Source organism: Nomascus leucogenys, chromosome 2 (genome assembly GCF_006542625.1).
Source record: "Nomascus leucogenys isolate Asia chromosome 2, Asia_NLE_v1, whole genome shotgun sequence".
Classification (NCBI taxonomy): domain Eukaryota; kingdom Metazoa; phylum Chordata; class Mammalia; order Primates; family Hylobatidae; genus Nomascus; species Nomascus leucogenys.
The window spans coordinates 19,964,242-19,978,029 of record NC_044382.1 but is presented as its reverse complement, the minus strand read 5'-3'; the positions used below and the strand labels follow the sequence as shown (position 1 = coordinate 19,978,029).

Below are 13,788 nucleotides of genomic sequence, written 5' to 3'. Positions count from 1 at the left end.
CCCATCTCCCAACTTCCGAGATAAGCAACAGAAAGAAAGATGGAAAAGGTGGAAGACACAGCCCACAAGACCTGGGACAGGCTGTCCTCGTGAGGACTGCTGTCTCCAGCAGGATGAAGACACCAGGCTGGCAGCAAAACATGCCATGAATTTGATGCTTCTAATTTACAACCCAATAGTTTCAACAAAAAATAGAGTACAGTTGGCAAGGGGAAGTTACTCCACCTTTCATACCTGGAATGTTCCAACTTGCCTAACAATTAGTTGGGTGGTCTGGGAAGCTCATCTCTGATTTGGCTTTATGAGAACTTTGATTCTATGACCAAATGCATACCCCTTGTTTGCTGAGTAGAAAATACCAAGGCAGCAGCAGCACGAGCTAGCAAGGGGCTTGCCTGAGTGGGTTACTGGCAGTAAGCAGCATACACAGAAGGCTTAAAAAGAACAGCCTCTGTTCTGGAAAGACAAACATACCCAAGTATCATAGCCTTAACTTTCTGCTCATCTGTATGGCCCCTCTAGAGAGAAAACAACACAAAGAAAATATGTAGATGGGCTAAACCAGTGTCATGGGAGCACAGCTAGAAATGGAAATCTTTGTGTGGCCATATACAAATCACTTACATTCTATAGGCTTTGGGCAGCTGCTCTGTGACTATGTAACTATTTGTCTCGAAGCCTCAGTATCCTTATCAAGAAAAGAAATATGCTACGAGTATCTACCTAATAGTGTAGAAAGAAGGGTGAGATGATCTATCTTAAGGTTTAGCACATTGCCTAGCATATGGTAAGTCTCAGTAAGTTAGGATGACTACATGCTTACAGAGCAAATGGGATGAATGAACCCTATGGTACCTTGTAGGCCTAACATTGTTTTTATTCTAAACTTTGGTGAAGTGAAAAAGAGGGTGCTCGGAGCATGCTGGCTAAGAAACTGGGGCTCAGAACTGAGAACACAATGGTAGATTTGCCATGGCATCTATATAACAGGATGCATGTTTTGTAATCTTGAACTGATGCTGATGGTTGCCAGAAAAGTCAACTGGTAGATTAAAAGAACAATCACAGTGCTTGGATAGCACTGCACAATTAAAACATGGTCATTTTCAGGGGGTTGCAGTCACACACTGAGATGCTTGAGAGCTGTAAATTCCTATAGCTAGAAAAAGCCCTTGGTGGTTCTAGGTTCTCCCAGCAAATCACTCTCTCTGATGAATAGTCATCGAATAAGTCAAGAACCACCTACACCTGGATTATGCTGCCGTTGAATGATGTTCCTTGAAGATCAGGCTACAGTAGACTCTTTCTACAAAATAGCCACAGATTACACCCTTGCTAAAACTTGAATGGGCTTTTTCTATACATCTTGTGACTTTGCATCTCCTCTTCAATTCCCAACATACAATAGGACCTCCACACCATGGCAAGCCCAAGAAGACAAACTGCAAAACAGAAGCTCTCCCATTGCTTATGGGCCAAAGAATGGAAGTCATTCCAGTAGTAACTGTTGCCTCCTGGTAAACCCAAACCAACTCTTCTAGTTTCCCCAAATTCTGTAGACTGAAGCTGGCCCACCCAGAGCGGCACCACTAAAGTCTACACATTCTATTAGAAATTCAAGTATAGACAGTATCTTCAACTAGATCAAGCTATTAGATATTAATGTTCAGACAACACCTACCTCACTCCAGACCAGCATGGTACCGAATATGACCTGTAACCCATCAAAGAAATTGTCCCCTATGATGATCACAGTCGCGCCTCCCGTCGTCCATCCTTCACTCGGGCTGATGGCTTTGATACAGGGAGTAGCTGCTTTTCAACACACATGAAAAAGAGAAGGAGTCTGCTGTTAGAACCAAACTTTAATGATGAAGACTTGAGAAAAAGGAAAAAAAAAATCTTTTATCTTTTCACTAACAGAAAGTCCCTCAAGATCTCAGCATTTTCTAGCCACATTAGGACCTGAAACTTCAGGGTGCAACTTCAGTTTTGAAAAGCATTCTTTTCATCGTTTCTATTATGATACATATATTTTACCCAAATCTTTATCAAACCTGAAACTTTATGAAATAAAACACTAAGGAAATTTTAATTTGTGAAATGCTAAGGATTTTTTTCTTATTAAAAATGGGTGACTTCCTGGAATATATTGGAAACCTTACAGAATTGCTTCATAGTTAAATATATCTCCTGAAAAGAAAACTTACATTTTTTTAGATAAACATTACCATCCAATAGGAAGCTAAGAAAGAGAGGAGACTGGAGCAGGAAATGATTCTTGCTCCATGCCTTCTGTCTGAAACACTAACATTGCAACATGTCTCATTAAAAATCATTAAGATTTTTTTTTTCAAATAAATGTCATAGATCCCATTTTACAGATGTGAAGAATGCAGGTCACTCAGGGTGAATTATGTAACCAAATAGCTGAGTCAGGGCTCAACCACAGAGTTTTCCATGACCTTTGCTTTGCTGTCTTTCCCAGGCATAAAACCCTAGAACTGACTTTTTCAAAATTTCATATCTCTTTTCTTTCCATAATAAATGGCCCTTGGAGATGGGAAATAATTTGCAAATACTGTGATTCCAAATAGACTGGAGGTGGTTTGTTTAATGAGCATGGCATACTTTCAGCAGAATTGCTGGGCATAAATGTAATTGTTGGATTGTTTTTAAAATCTCTCAGAGGGCACCTTTGTGCCACTGAGGACTTTTAACTCTACAGTGTCATGCTTCTGTTCTCATGATTATTTTTATGAACAACAAGAAAGCAAAATCCTAAAGGGAGATACTGTTCAAGGAGAGAAAATGGGACCCTCATCTTTAATAAAAAGTTTATTAAGTATCCAAGACTGACTTTCCGAGCATTGAAGCCAATGAGAGCACTAGTTAATTTTAACGGGAAAAAACTGGCAAAAAAATATTTGGACTTTGTCAAATTTGGCAAAATGTCATGCTTTAACTTTTGCAAGAAGGAAAGAAAATATTAAGTCCAGCCCGGTGGGACCATTGCTCACGTGCCACCACACAAACAAATAGAATGGGTTTGATTTTGATTCAAATTAATCTTAAAAATTTGCACAGAGAAATTTGGAAATATCCAAACTAAACATTTCATGTTGGCTGAACTCATAGCAATGCATTTACAACTTAAACTGGGCAGTTCAGATGACTTTTCTCTCCTCTACTTTCTCCCAAAAACAAAATAATTAATCAAGAAGATGTAAATGATTCGTGACTTGACATTTCTTGTCTGATTTTTTAACATACATAGAGGTTGTGATCAGTGTTCCACAACCATAGGGCTTTTTCTTAAACAAAAGTGACCTTTAAAAGTAAAAAATGTTTAAATGCATGATTAAGTACTCCCAAACCAGTGGTAGAATATGATGTATGATTTGAAGCAAGTTATAAGAGAAATAAACTATATTTGACAACTACATAAAGTTCTAAATACATATGCAGTTTGGAAACATTTTGTTAATGTCCCCAAATATCAATTCTTAATTTATAACTCAGTCTACTTAGTTGCTAGAATGGAGTACAAAAAGTGTTATGATATCCCTAGTACTTCTGAGAAGAACAGGATATTGTTTTAACTGAATTGGTCTTGAGAGTCCTGACTGAGCCAAACTATGGAATCCAATGGGGTCATTAATTGCTGACCCTGAGATTACCCACACAGATCACAAAATGGTCTTGGTGTTTATTATCAGTTTTAGCTGTGGAATTTCTGTTAATTTTTATTTTTTTAATCACACACACATATTTCTTTAGCTAAATACGGTCTCCTGCAGGCTTTCTCATCATTGCACAAAGGGAGGTGGAAACGGGTGTTTCTGTGTCTTTGAGAAACCCTCCTATAGGAAAGGCCTTAAAATAGCATGGCCAAGACCTGCTGGTTTTGAACTTGACCCCTTCACTCTTTTTTCCACTTGTTATATGTAGGATACAGAAGTCACGTGGGTGTACATGCATGTGTGTGTATGTGCTTTCAAACACTTCCCAAGGAAAGTTGCAATGTTTTCAAATACTGTGAGCAATTTTCCAGAAGCAAAGCTATATGTCAGTGCCTCAGAGGCAAGAAAGAGCATCAAGCTTCCAGAGATAACCAGGTGAGGAAACAATATTTGACACCATCTTCTTAGTTTTAGAGAAATAAAGCCTTAAGGGAAGTACCCCAGGAAGAATGACACACCCCTCAGTCCATCCTACCTCTACAATCAGCACCAACCACCATCCCTGCTCCGAGACTCTATGCCATTCTTAGAGCAGGTAAGTCATTCAGACCTTTCTAAGTTTAGACCTCTAAGGGTTCCAAAGCTCCTCCTATATATCTGTTATAACATATTAGTCTTGAGGGGAAGCTCGGTGGCACCTCCCCACTGGCAAATTTGAAAAATATGTAAAGGAATCATCAGCTATCACAGAGAGACAGGATGAGGAGGGGAAGCTAGTAGCATTTAGTAACTGGAGGTCAAACCGGGTGTAGTGGCTCACACCTGTAAACCCAGCACTTTGAGAGGCCAAGGTGAGAGGATCTCTTGTGGCCAAGAGTTCAAGACTGACCCAGGCAACACAGTAAGACTCTGTCTCTATGAAAGGTTTTTTAAAAACTAGCCAGGTGCAAGCCTGTCATACTAGCTACTGGGGAGGCTGAAACAGAAGGATTGCTTGAGCCCAGGAGTTCAAGGCTGCAGTGAGCTATGACTGCACCCCTGTACTCCAGACAGAGCGAGACTCTGTCTCTTAAAATAAATAAATAAATAAATAAATAAATAAATAAATAAAATAAAATAAAATAAAAGATTCTAATTATCCAACAATGCATGAATGCGTGGGATAGTCCCCATAAATGAAGAACTGCAAAATGTCAATAATGCAATGTAGAAAACCCCGTGACCAGCAAAAGAGAATCAGGCCCAAGAGCTATTGTTAAGAATTCACAGACCCATGTAGACCAAGGCAAGACATACAAATGAATGCAGCAGCTCAGGCTCTCAGAACAAGCATGAGATGAATGGCCACTGATTCTCAACATCTGTAATGCAACGGGAAGGTGCTGGTGAATTGCACGTGCCCCAGGGAAAGGTGGCAGCACTGCTCAGCTTCAGCCTTTGGTGACCCCATAAAAATGCAGGCCTAGCATCATCTGGATTTCTGGTGATCTTTCCAAAGAAGCCAGGAAGCCACATTTTTATATCAAATTTTTCAATCTTTAAATGTTGGAAACGAATTCAGTATTTTTTTAATGCGTAGGCCAAACAAAATGTTTGTAGGCTGGCTTTAACTCACAGGCTGCTATTTTACATTTTAACCCTACTCATGACACACCTGCCAGGCTAAAAGCAGACCTGGAAATACTTGCAACTGTGGCTAAAACTATAGGTACCCAAATGTTCATTGTGGTATTGACAGCAAAAAATTCAGATGTCTAGGTGCCTCCAGTAGGGAGTGGTTAAAGAAATTATGGTATATTCATACTATAGAATACTAGGAGTGTCATTAAAATACACAAAACAATTCTATAAACTGAGATGGAAAGATTTCAAAATAGGTTAGCAAGTGAAAAAAAACAATTTGCAAACTAAAGAACAGTGTAATTAAGTTTATTTTTAAATGATATATATGAACCTGTGTATGCACTAGTATGTGTATGCATGTAGTTATATGTGAACAGGTATGATGGACAAAGGCCTGGAAGGAAGGATATGCATAACTGTCCCCAGCGGGTCCTTATAAAAAGGACTAGACTGGGGTTGACAGAAAAGGAGGACTATTAACATTTATTCCCTATGTATCTGTATGATTTAAATTTTTTCAATGTGTACAAATAAGGTACTATGTAATAATAATTAAAAAATTAAGTAGCAGCAGAACATTTAATTCTATGAGAGAGAACAGTTTTACTTTTTAGAGCAAAATTACATTTTAAAAAAGCAAAATAAAACAAACAAAACAGCTGCGCTGACCCTGAGCCTCCCCTTCTCTCCTCATTTTGGATATGTTCTCTCTGAGAAAGCTCAGACAACATCCAAAGCAGCCAAGGACTTGTTTCTTACATTTGGGATACCCAGAGAGAAACACAGGGAAGACAGGGAAAAATCACTTTTAATAGTCACAGTGGATGGATTCAGTGGAATTTGACTGTGAAAAGATTTATGAAAGAGTTCAATTCAGCACAGGGATGTGATAATCAATACAATTCTATCTCCAAGAAAATATTATGGAATGTGGGGGCGGTATTTGAATACAAAACCACTTTTACCAGCAAATTTTTGATTTAATTAATACAAGATTCTTTCTTCCTCTCCAACGAATTTTCACACTCTTAAGTATCCGCAAGGCCAGTGACCCAATTTCTGGTTTTAAATCTCACTAAAAATAAAAGTTTAGGGTTAGGGGGCGGGGTTTGCCTCTTTTTTTAAATCCCTTCCCCCACCCCTCACCAGCCACAAAAGTAGATTTTCCTTCCTTCAAACTACGACAATAACATGATTATCCTACCACAGTTTAGCATAATGGCTCTGAAATGCTCATGGCACATTGCAGAGTTAAAGTGGAAATTATTAGGTAGCTCTTCTTTGTTATAATAATGATCACTCCACAAATAAAAGCTCTTCTCCCAAAGGTACTGCAAGGCACAAAATGCTAATTCTGAAGATTATGTGTGTGCTTTTATTAAATATTACTATGCCCTGCCTGTTTGAGGGCTTCTCTGCTCTGATTGTTTTATGAGTACCATGTTAATGTCATTCCCATCTTGCTAGCAGCAGGCACACATTTTAGCGTTTGTATGAGAGTTGATCAAAGGCCACGTGCTGGGGGAATTGCTGAGAAAACACGGACAAGCGATAAAAATCTAACAGATTAATTGGTTTAAATTTCATTTCAGGGTGTTGAACTTTGGCTCAGGACTCTAATACTACACCATGAGTCAGGGCCTAATTACCAGATTTCCAATTTGCTTCTTGAACAATGGTCATGGTGAGAAGGAAAAGAGACGGAAGAATAAAAAAAAAAAAAAAAGAAAAAAAGAAAGAAAGAAAGAAAGAAAATCGTTCAGCTCCAGTACGTATTTAACAACTAATGTTCTGTGTGCAGACAATTGCACCAGGGGACATTTGCTATCACCTGCTCTATCTCCCGAGCATTTATATTTCCTTCGAAAAGCCACAGAAGGCAGAAGAAATCACAGATGCCCTCGGTAGTTTAAAATTTTCTGATTTACAGAATAAGTGTTACATGATTCAAGTGCCTGCACACTTGCACTGGGAGCATCAGTCTCTTTATTAGCAAGGTGAATTTATAAGCTGGAATCGCACTTCAGCCTCCAATAGAAATGATCTATTTCATTGATAGAAAGCAAGGGCCAGGAGAGCCATGTTTACCTCGGGGTTTATGGGTGGCCTTGGGAATAAGGGTTAATTGAGCTCAGAGGTGCCTGCCCATTGAGGTGAATTAGTGGTGTGTGCAGCTATCAGCAGGGCCCCAGGGCTGCTCTTATTTTTTTCTTCTGAAATCTCTCTGTGCTGTGATCAATACCTCACTTGTTTGGGGTAGCCATATAGATGACCCAGGTTCAGCATTTATCATATCTTATCCCCAAAATGAGGCTTTTGTGATAATCAATGTGACATTATGAAAGCCTAATTAGAGATATATTGTTTGGCTTTTTTCTCCATTCCTGTATCTAAATACACTGGAGAAACAACACTCTGTGAGTTGATAAAATGTACAAATGTAGAAATTTTCTAACCTAAATCTAAATCTCAAGGTGATATAAGGTTCTTTTCCATTCCCATTACATATGGTGTAGGAAAACATGCACACTCTCTTTTCCAGAATTCTATTAACCAGAAATCTCTATTAGTGAGCATTTCTTTTTTTTTTTTTTTTTTTTGAGACGGAGTCTTGCTCTTTCACCCAGGCTGGAGTGCAGTGGCGCGATCTCGGCTCACTGCAAGCTCCACCTCCCGGGTTCACGCCATTCTCCTGCCTCAGCCTCTCCGAGTAGCTGGGACTACAGGCGCCCGCCACCACGCCCGGCTAATTTTTTGTATTTTTAGTAGAGACGGGGTTTCACCGTGGTCTCGATCTCCTGACCTCGTGATCCGCCCGCCTCGGCCTCCCAGAGTGCTGGGATTACAAGCGTGAGCCACCGCGCCCGGCCATTAGTGAGCATTTCTACAAAGCAGACCACTGATGCTTACAATGGAGGTGAAAATGCTGGCACTAGCCTTTACTGGCTTCTGAGTAAAGACAGAAATATGAAATTATATTGTTGATTTTAACATTTGGAGTATGACTGTATTTGAAAATGGGCAAGAACTCCAGTTGTTCAAATTCCACATCTAGCACTTAGTGCAACCTCGAAATAGTCTCTTACCTTCTTTAAGTTGTAGTTGCCATGTGGGCACTCACCTCACAGAGTTCCAGCAAAATACACAGAAAATGACTACTTGTGTTTTGTTGTTTTACTATGCACCACATCATACGCTAGTTGCTGCTATAATAATTATCATCAGCTCCTCATTAACCAGAGTTTATTTACGAGAATACCCTATACTCTCATCAGTTCAGATTATGTAGTTTATTGTAAGACTTTCGTAAGAACTCCAAGTTCAGCTACTTGCTAACATATCCAGCTAAATGTACTGAGTAGGTGGAACTGGCAACAGTCCCTCCAAAGTAGAATGTTTTTTTAAGGATCTCATTTGCCTGGAATGAATATTAATGGGAAACTTTTCAGAAATGAGGAATTGACTTTAATGTTATTGTCCCAAATTTTTGAGACTTGGCAGAAAACATAAAACCCATGAGCTCAGCTCATTTCTACGGGATACTTGTGACCTCGTAAAACTCATGCTTTTCTCCCTTTTATCTCCTTAATTTTGGTGATGTTGTACTTGGGAGAAATGGAGAGACTATTGAGGGCACAAAATATTCCACTTGGACTCAGCACACAGATATCTCTTCCTCCTGCTCAATCTGAATGCTTGTTTTTGCTGGTGATTTTTTTTTTTTTTTTTTCAGTGAATGATGACCTTCCTGCTCACAGCTCCTTAGCACTACAACCTGCCTTCTTTGATCATGAAACTAGCAGCTACTGGACAGGCAAGAGGACCAACAGAAGGTTTTCTTCCAGCTGGAAGACTGGACCTCTGTATTTTCACCATGCACATGAGGCAAATCTATTCTTTGTTTATCCATTCTCCAACTGGATGCTTTAGAAACCAGAAGCAGTTAGAATGCCTGACCTGAACTCTGGTACCAGAGTATACAAACTTCACTTTCAGAATGCTAACTCCAAATAAACAAATAAACTCAGCCAATAAACAAACAAATTTGACAGTTTCCTCATGCAAGGTGTAGCAGCCTTTATAACACTTATGCTGTTGCTTTAACTTGTGTTACTAGCGATTTGTTTCTGCCTCACTTTATTTTCTTCAGTAATTGCATTATGCAGTTAAGCATTTTATTGCTTATTAGGGTTTTTATTTCATTTTGTTATTTGTCTGCATTTATTGCCCTGTCCACTAGCATATCTAGATAATACTTGGCAAAGATTCATGTATTATATATGAAAAAGAGTCGTGTGTGTGTGTGTGTGTGTGTGTGTGATGTTTGTCACTTTAAGGAGAAATGTAACCCATGATACAGAGATTTCTCCGTACTAGATGCAATTAAACCTATTAAATATTAAATGAGGAGATTGAGAATTTCAAGTGTTTTTCATCCTTTATTCCAAAGTGACTTCATTTGGCAAGAATGCCCTTTGCTTTGACAGCATTAATGGCTCTCACAGAAAAGAAGAAACGGAAAAATTCACAGGCACTATTTGGAAATGTAGCTCCAATGTCCATCTACATTAAGGCAGTGTTAGCTTAGTGGTGAATATCTAGATGTACCTAAACTTAGCAAAATAGTGTCTAAGTTCCAATTTATGCCATTTGCTAATTATAGACTAAGCCCAAATTATATTCTCTTCCTATTTTGCAGCTTTCTTATTTTATTCTGAATTAGCAAAATTTCTCAACAATCAATGGACATAGCACCTGAGCAAGGGAAGGACAAAAATGCTGGTGCAACAACTGTAATCCAAAACATTCCAGGGCAAGCGCTTTTGGATTCCTGAGTTTGTCTGTCGGAGATCTGGAACTGTGCAGGTTCATTACACAGGGTTATTTGACAATTTAGCAGTAAGAAATCTTGACATTTTGATGTACCTGTAACTTCTAAATTGCATTTGAAAGACTTGTTGAAGGCTTTTTGATTTAATGACACACAACATAGCATTGTTTCATAATATGCAAAAATTGTTTGTTAACTACACTGCAGCTCAGAATTTTATAACTCAAGGTGTGACTATACCGTTTTCCACCTCACGTTTGATCTGCCAAATCCAAAATTAAAATGTACAAAATATTAATCTTAGAGCAGCCAAAGGCAAATATTGTCATCAGTTCTTTGGGTTTCTTTCCCGCCTCTTATTCTATGACTGCCAGTAAGTCCATTGCAAAGCAATGGGGAAAAATTGTCATGGAGGGTAAGAGATTTTTCAAAATGAATTATTCATGAATCCAATTGTGATATTTGTTGCAACAATAGTACATTCACGTGCCTCTGATTATACAATAAGTAAATAACTCTCTTCTTCCTGACAAGGAGAACTTTCATGCACAAAATTATTTTTAGTCCAATTCTCCTTATTGTCCTGTTGTAAGAAAAGTTTGGGAAATGAAAGCCAAGGGGAAAAAAGGAAATGAAAATAATCTTCCAAAAATGGACACCCGATATTGTGAAAAGGGGAAACAATTTTCAGGTTAAAAAAATATGCAACTGCTTCTTCAAGGACTATTCAATTCTTTATTCACAAGCAGTCTTCCTGGGCCTGGAAAATCATAAAGTCAAATATGAGCAAGTCTAGTGGAAAATCTGTGACGTTAATCTTGGCTGGAGTCGTATTTTTAACAGGCCTTGAATGTGTGTGCCGGATTATCCAGATGGCCATACAGGAATCGGCCTGATAGGATTAAACCTTTATGCTGAACTCTGCTCCATCTGTTCGCCAAGGTTTGCCTTTCCTTATCTGAATATGAATTTTTAGCCTCCTTATGTCTGGAGGCAGGACCAAATTCAGCAATAAAAACATAGATGCATGCAGATAATTTAGCATTTCATTAGTTACTCTCAGTTCATATTACCTTGATCTTTTTCTAGGAAATGTTTTTGCTATGAATTTTGCTAAGAAGAAATTTTAAAACATGTAGAATCTACTTTTTTGTTAGAGGGTTTTGTCTTTCTCTTCCTATTGAATTCTAGGAATCATTCAATTCACTACTATAATAGGAGTTTACATTGATGTTTGCCCACAAAGATAAAAAAGACATGGTATCCTCTTAGCGGAATTTGACTGTAAGATTAGATGACGTATAATTCCAATTGGATGAATGATCCAAGCAGAAGATATTCACGTGTGTTTTCTTCTTTTTTTTTCTATTACAAGAGGATCAGTATTAGTCATCACTTAACAAAATTAGCTACAACACTGTTTCTATCATTTTCTTTAAGATTTCTATGTTTTTGAGGAAGCATGTGTTTTTTTTGCTGGGGCAGGGGTATGGGTGTGGGAGCAGAAGCTATAATTCGAGCTTCAACTGGAGTGAAAAAAGCAGACATTTGTTTTGTCCTCCATGCACATATCCCTAGAAGCAGTGAAGTCACTTATTGATCAACTGGAAAAGTTGGCTTACGGCAGGCAGGTTTCAGGAAAAAGGCCAGTGGGTTGCCAATCAGCCAGAGCTTGGTAGATGGCTCTGGGTTTCAACTCTATGACAAAGACAAAGGGAGGGCTCTGACTACCAGGCATGGTGGAGAGGGCCAGTGACAAGTTTCCCAGGCAAACAAGGTGTGAACGAAAGAAAAAGTTGCATGAGAGAGGGATCTTTTAGAATCCTACTTGTGGGCTGGTTTATAGCAACATGATCATTAGATGTGCTCAGTGTGTTCATGATGGAAATCTCAAGAGATGGCAGCCTGTGTGCCCTTGGCCCTAAGAAGGGAGGATCCCTCCAGCAGTCTAGCAGGATTCCATAGCCTTCCTTCTCACAGTACCCTCACTCACCCTGGCTCTTGGCTCTATGCTGTCGTGAATGTGGGAGTCAAGCACCTCATAAAATAATGTAAGCTTTTCCACTCACAAGTACAGTTATTATACTTAACTAGTACCCTTAACTGAACATTTAGGGGACAGAGAACAGTCAGACTTCCCATTTAAGCTTAAGATGACTTATGCTTATTGCTATGAATGCGCACATAAACATTTTGTAAAACACATGTCTTAGGCTCCTGAAATTGACAAGAATTCTAGCCAGGTAGTGGTTCCCGCTTTGGAAGTAGATGCCCCTAGGCGATGAAGCCTACTATAAGTCATCTCTTATAAGATGGGCAAGTTCACACACACAACCCTACTGTCTATCTTCCACATTCTATCCTAAATGAGGACAGCTGACTGGATGTTTGATCTCATTACTCAATCTGCTTTTGCTTTGCCCATTACAGTAGCCACTAGCTACATGCAGCTATTTACATTTAATTTTCAATTAATTAATATGAAATACAAATTATTTCCTCAGTCATACCATACTTTCAAGTAGTCAACAGTTATAGTGGCTAGTAGCTATCATATTGGACAGCACAGAGATAGGACACTTCCATCATCACAGGAAGTTCAATTGGATACCACTGATCTCAGGATCAAGTTTTCATAACTCAGCCTATAACTGATAGAGACTAATCAGAGCTACAATATAGGGGGTGCCCTCCATAGACTAGGAACTGTGCTAGGAACAACAATTAATCTCTAATCCCTCCAACGAGGATCACAAAATCAAATGCTCACGGGGCTAGGCAGGAAGGTAAGTCAATGAAATGGGACAAGGCGATGCAATGGGATTGGTGGGGATTGTGGCTAAATGTAGAGTATGTGCTTCATCCAAAAGGAAGATGATTTCTGAGTTTTCCCTATCCGTTGCCATTTGAGAATGTGGATCCAGCACTACCAGCTCTTCTGATTATAAAAGACATTTGTAAATCCAGGTTTTCATATAATCTCTCTATTTTTAATTGCCAGCAACTAATACATAATTTCTTAAGGTGCCATGCAACCCAAACATAAATATGGCTGAAGGCTGGATTCGGTTCATGATCTACCACTGTGCAACTTATATAAATCCTCGGAGGGCTCAGAGTCATCTTTTACTGATTAATTATTAATTTCTGCAATCATAGAACTAATACTGTCACTGACTTACCAAACAATAAACATAATCATGGCCAATTTTGCTCCTGATCTTTACGTCTTCTCCCAAAACACATGGAAGTCCCCCAGATGGCCTTTCTTTGCTATGCAGAAGATTTCCTATATGCAGTTTGGGAGATGAGCTCCCTCTTCCTGAAGGATTTTTATTGTCATCATGCAAGACAGCATAGATAGTGACTTTTTAAGAAAATCATGTTTTGAATGTGAGCAGCATTTTGAAACCAACCTTGCCCAACCTTTAATAATGCACAAGTCCTGCTTTGTGCTTTTCGGAATAGTTCTGCTTATATTTCTCTCCACAGCAGAGGCTGCCATTGCTAACATATTTCAGTGAACTTTCATTATTCAGAGCCTTATCATTTTGAGCCAGTTTCCTCTCCTCCCTGACACATTCAGTGACACTGCAATCCAGCATTTGTTACAGCACAGATGTTTCCGTGGTGATGATCTGTGATGTCATA

General features: G+C 38.9%; 1 protein-coding gene across 4 annotated transcripts in view; it reads right to left on the bottom strand.

The window, feature by feature from the left end:
- EBF1 (EBF transcription factor 1) overlaps positions 1–13,788 on the bottom strand; it is a 404,123-nt gene that overhangs the window by 99,817 nt on the left and 290,518 nt on the right. For 2 of the 4 annotated variants that reach the window (XM_030825784.1, XM_003268593.3), the window contains exon 9: positions 1,682–1,815. In XM_030825784.1, the coding sequence (XP_030681644.1) occupies positions 1,682–1,815 (134 nt within the window). The remainder of the gene's footprint in view (positions 1–1,681; positions 1,816–13,788) is intronic. The other 2 variants (XM_030825793.1, XM_003268589.3) reach the window with 1 other exon arrangement.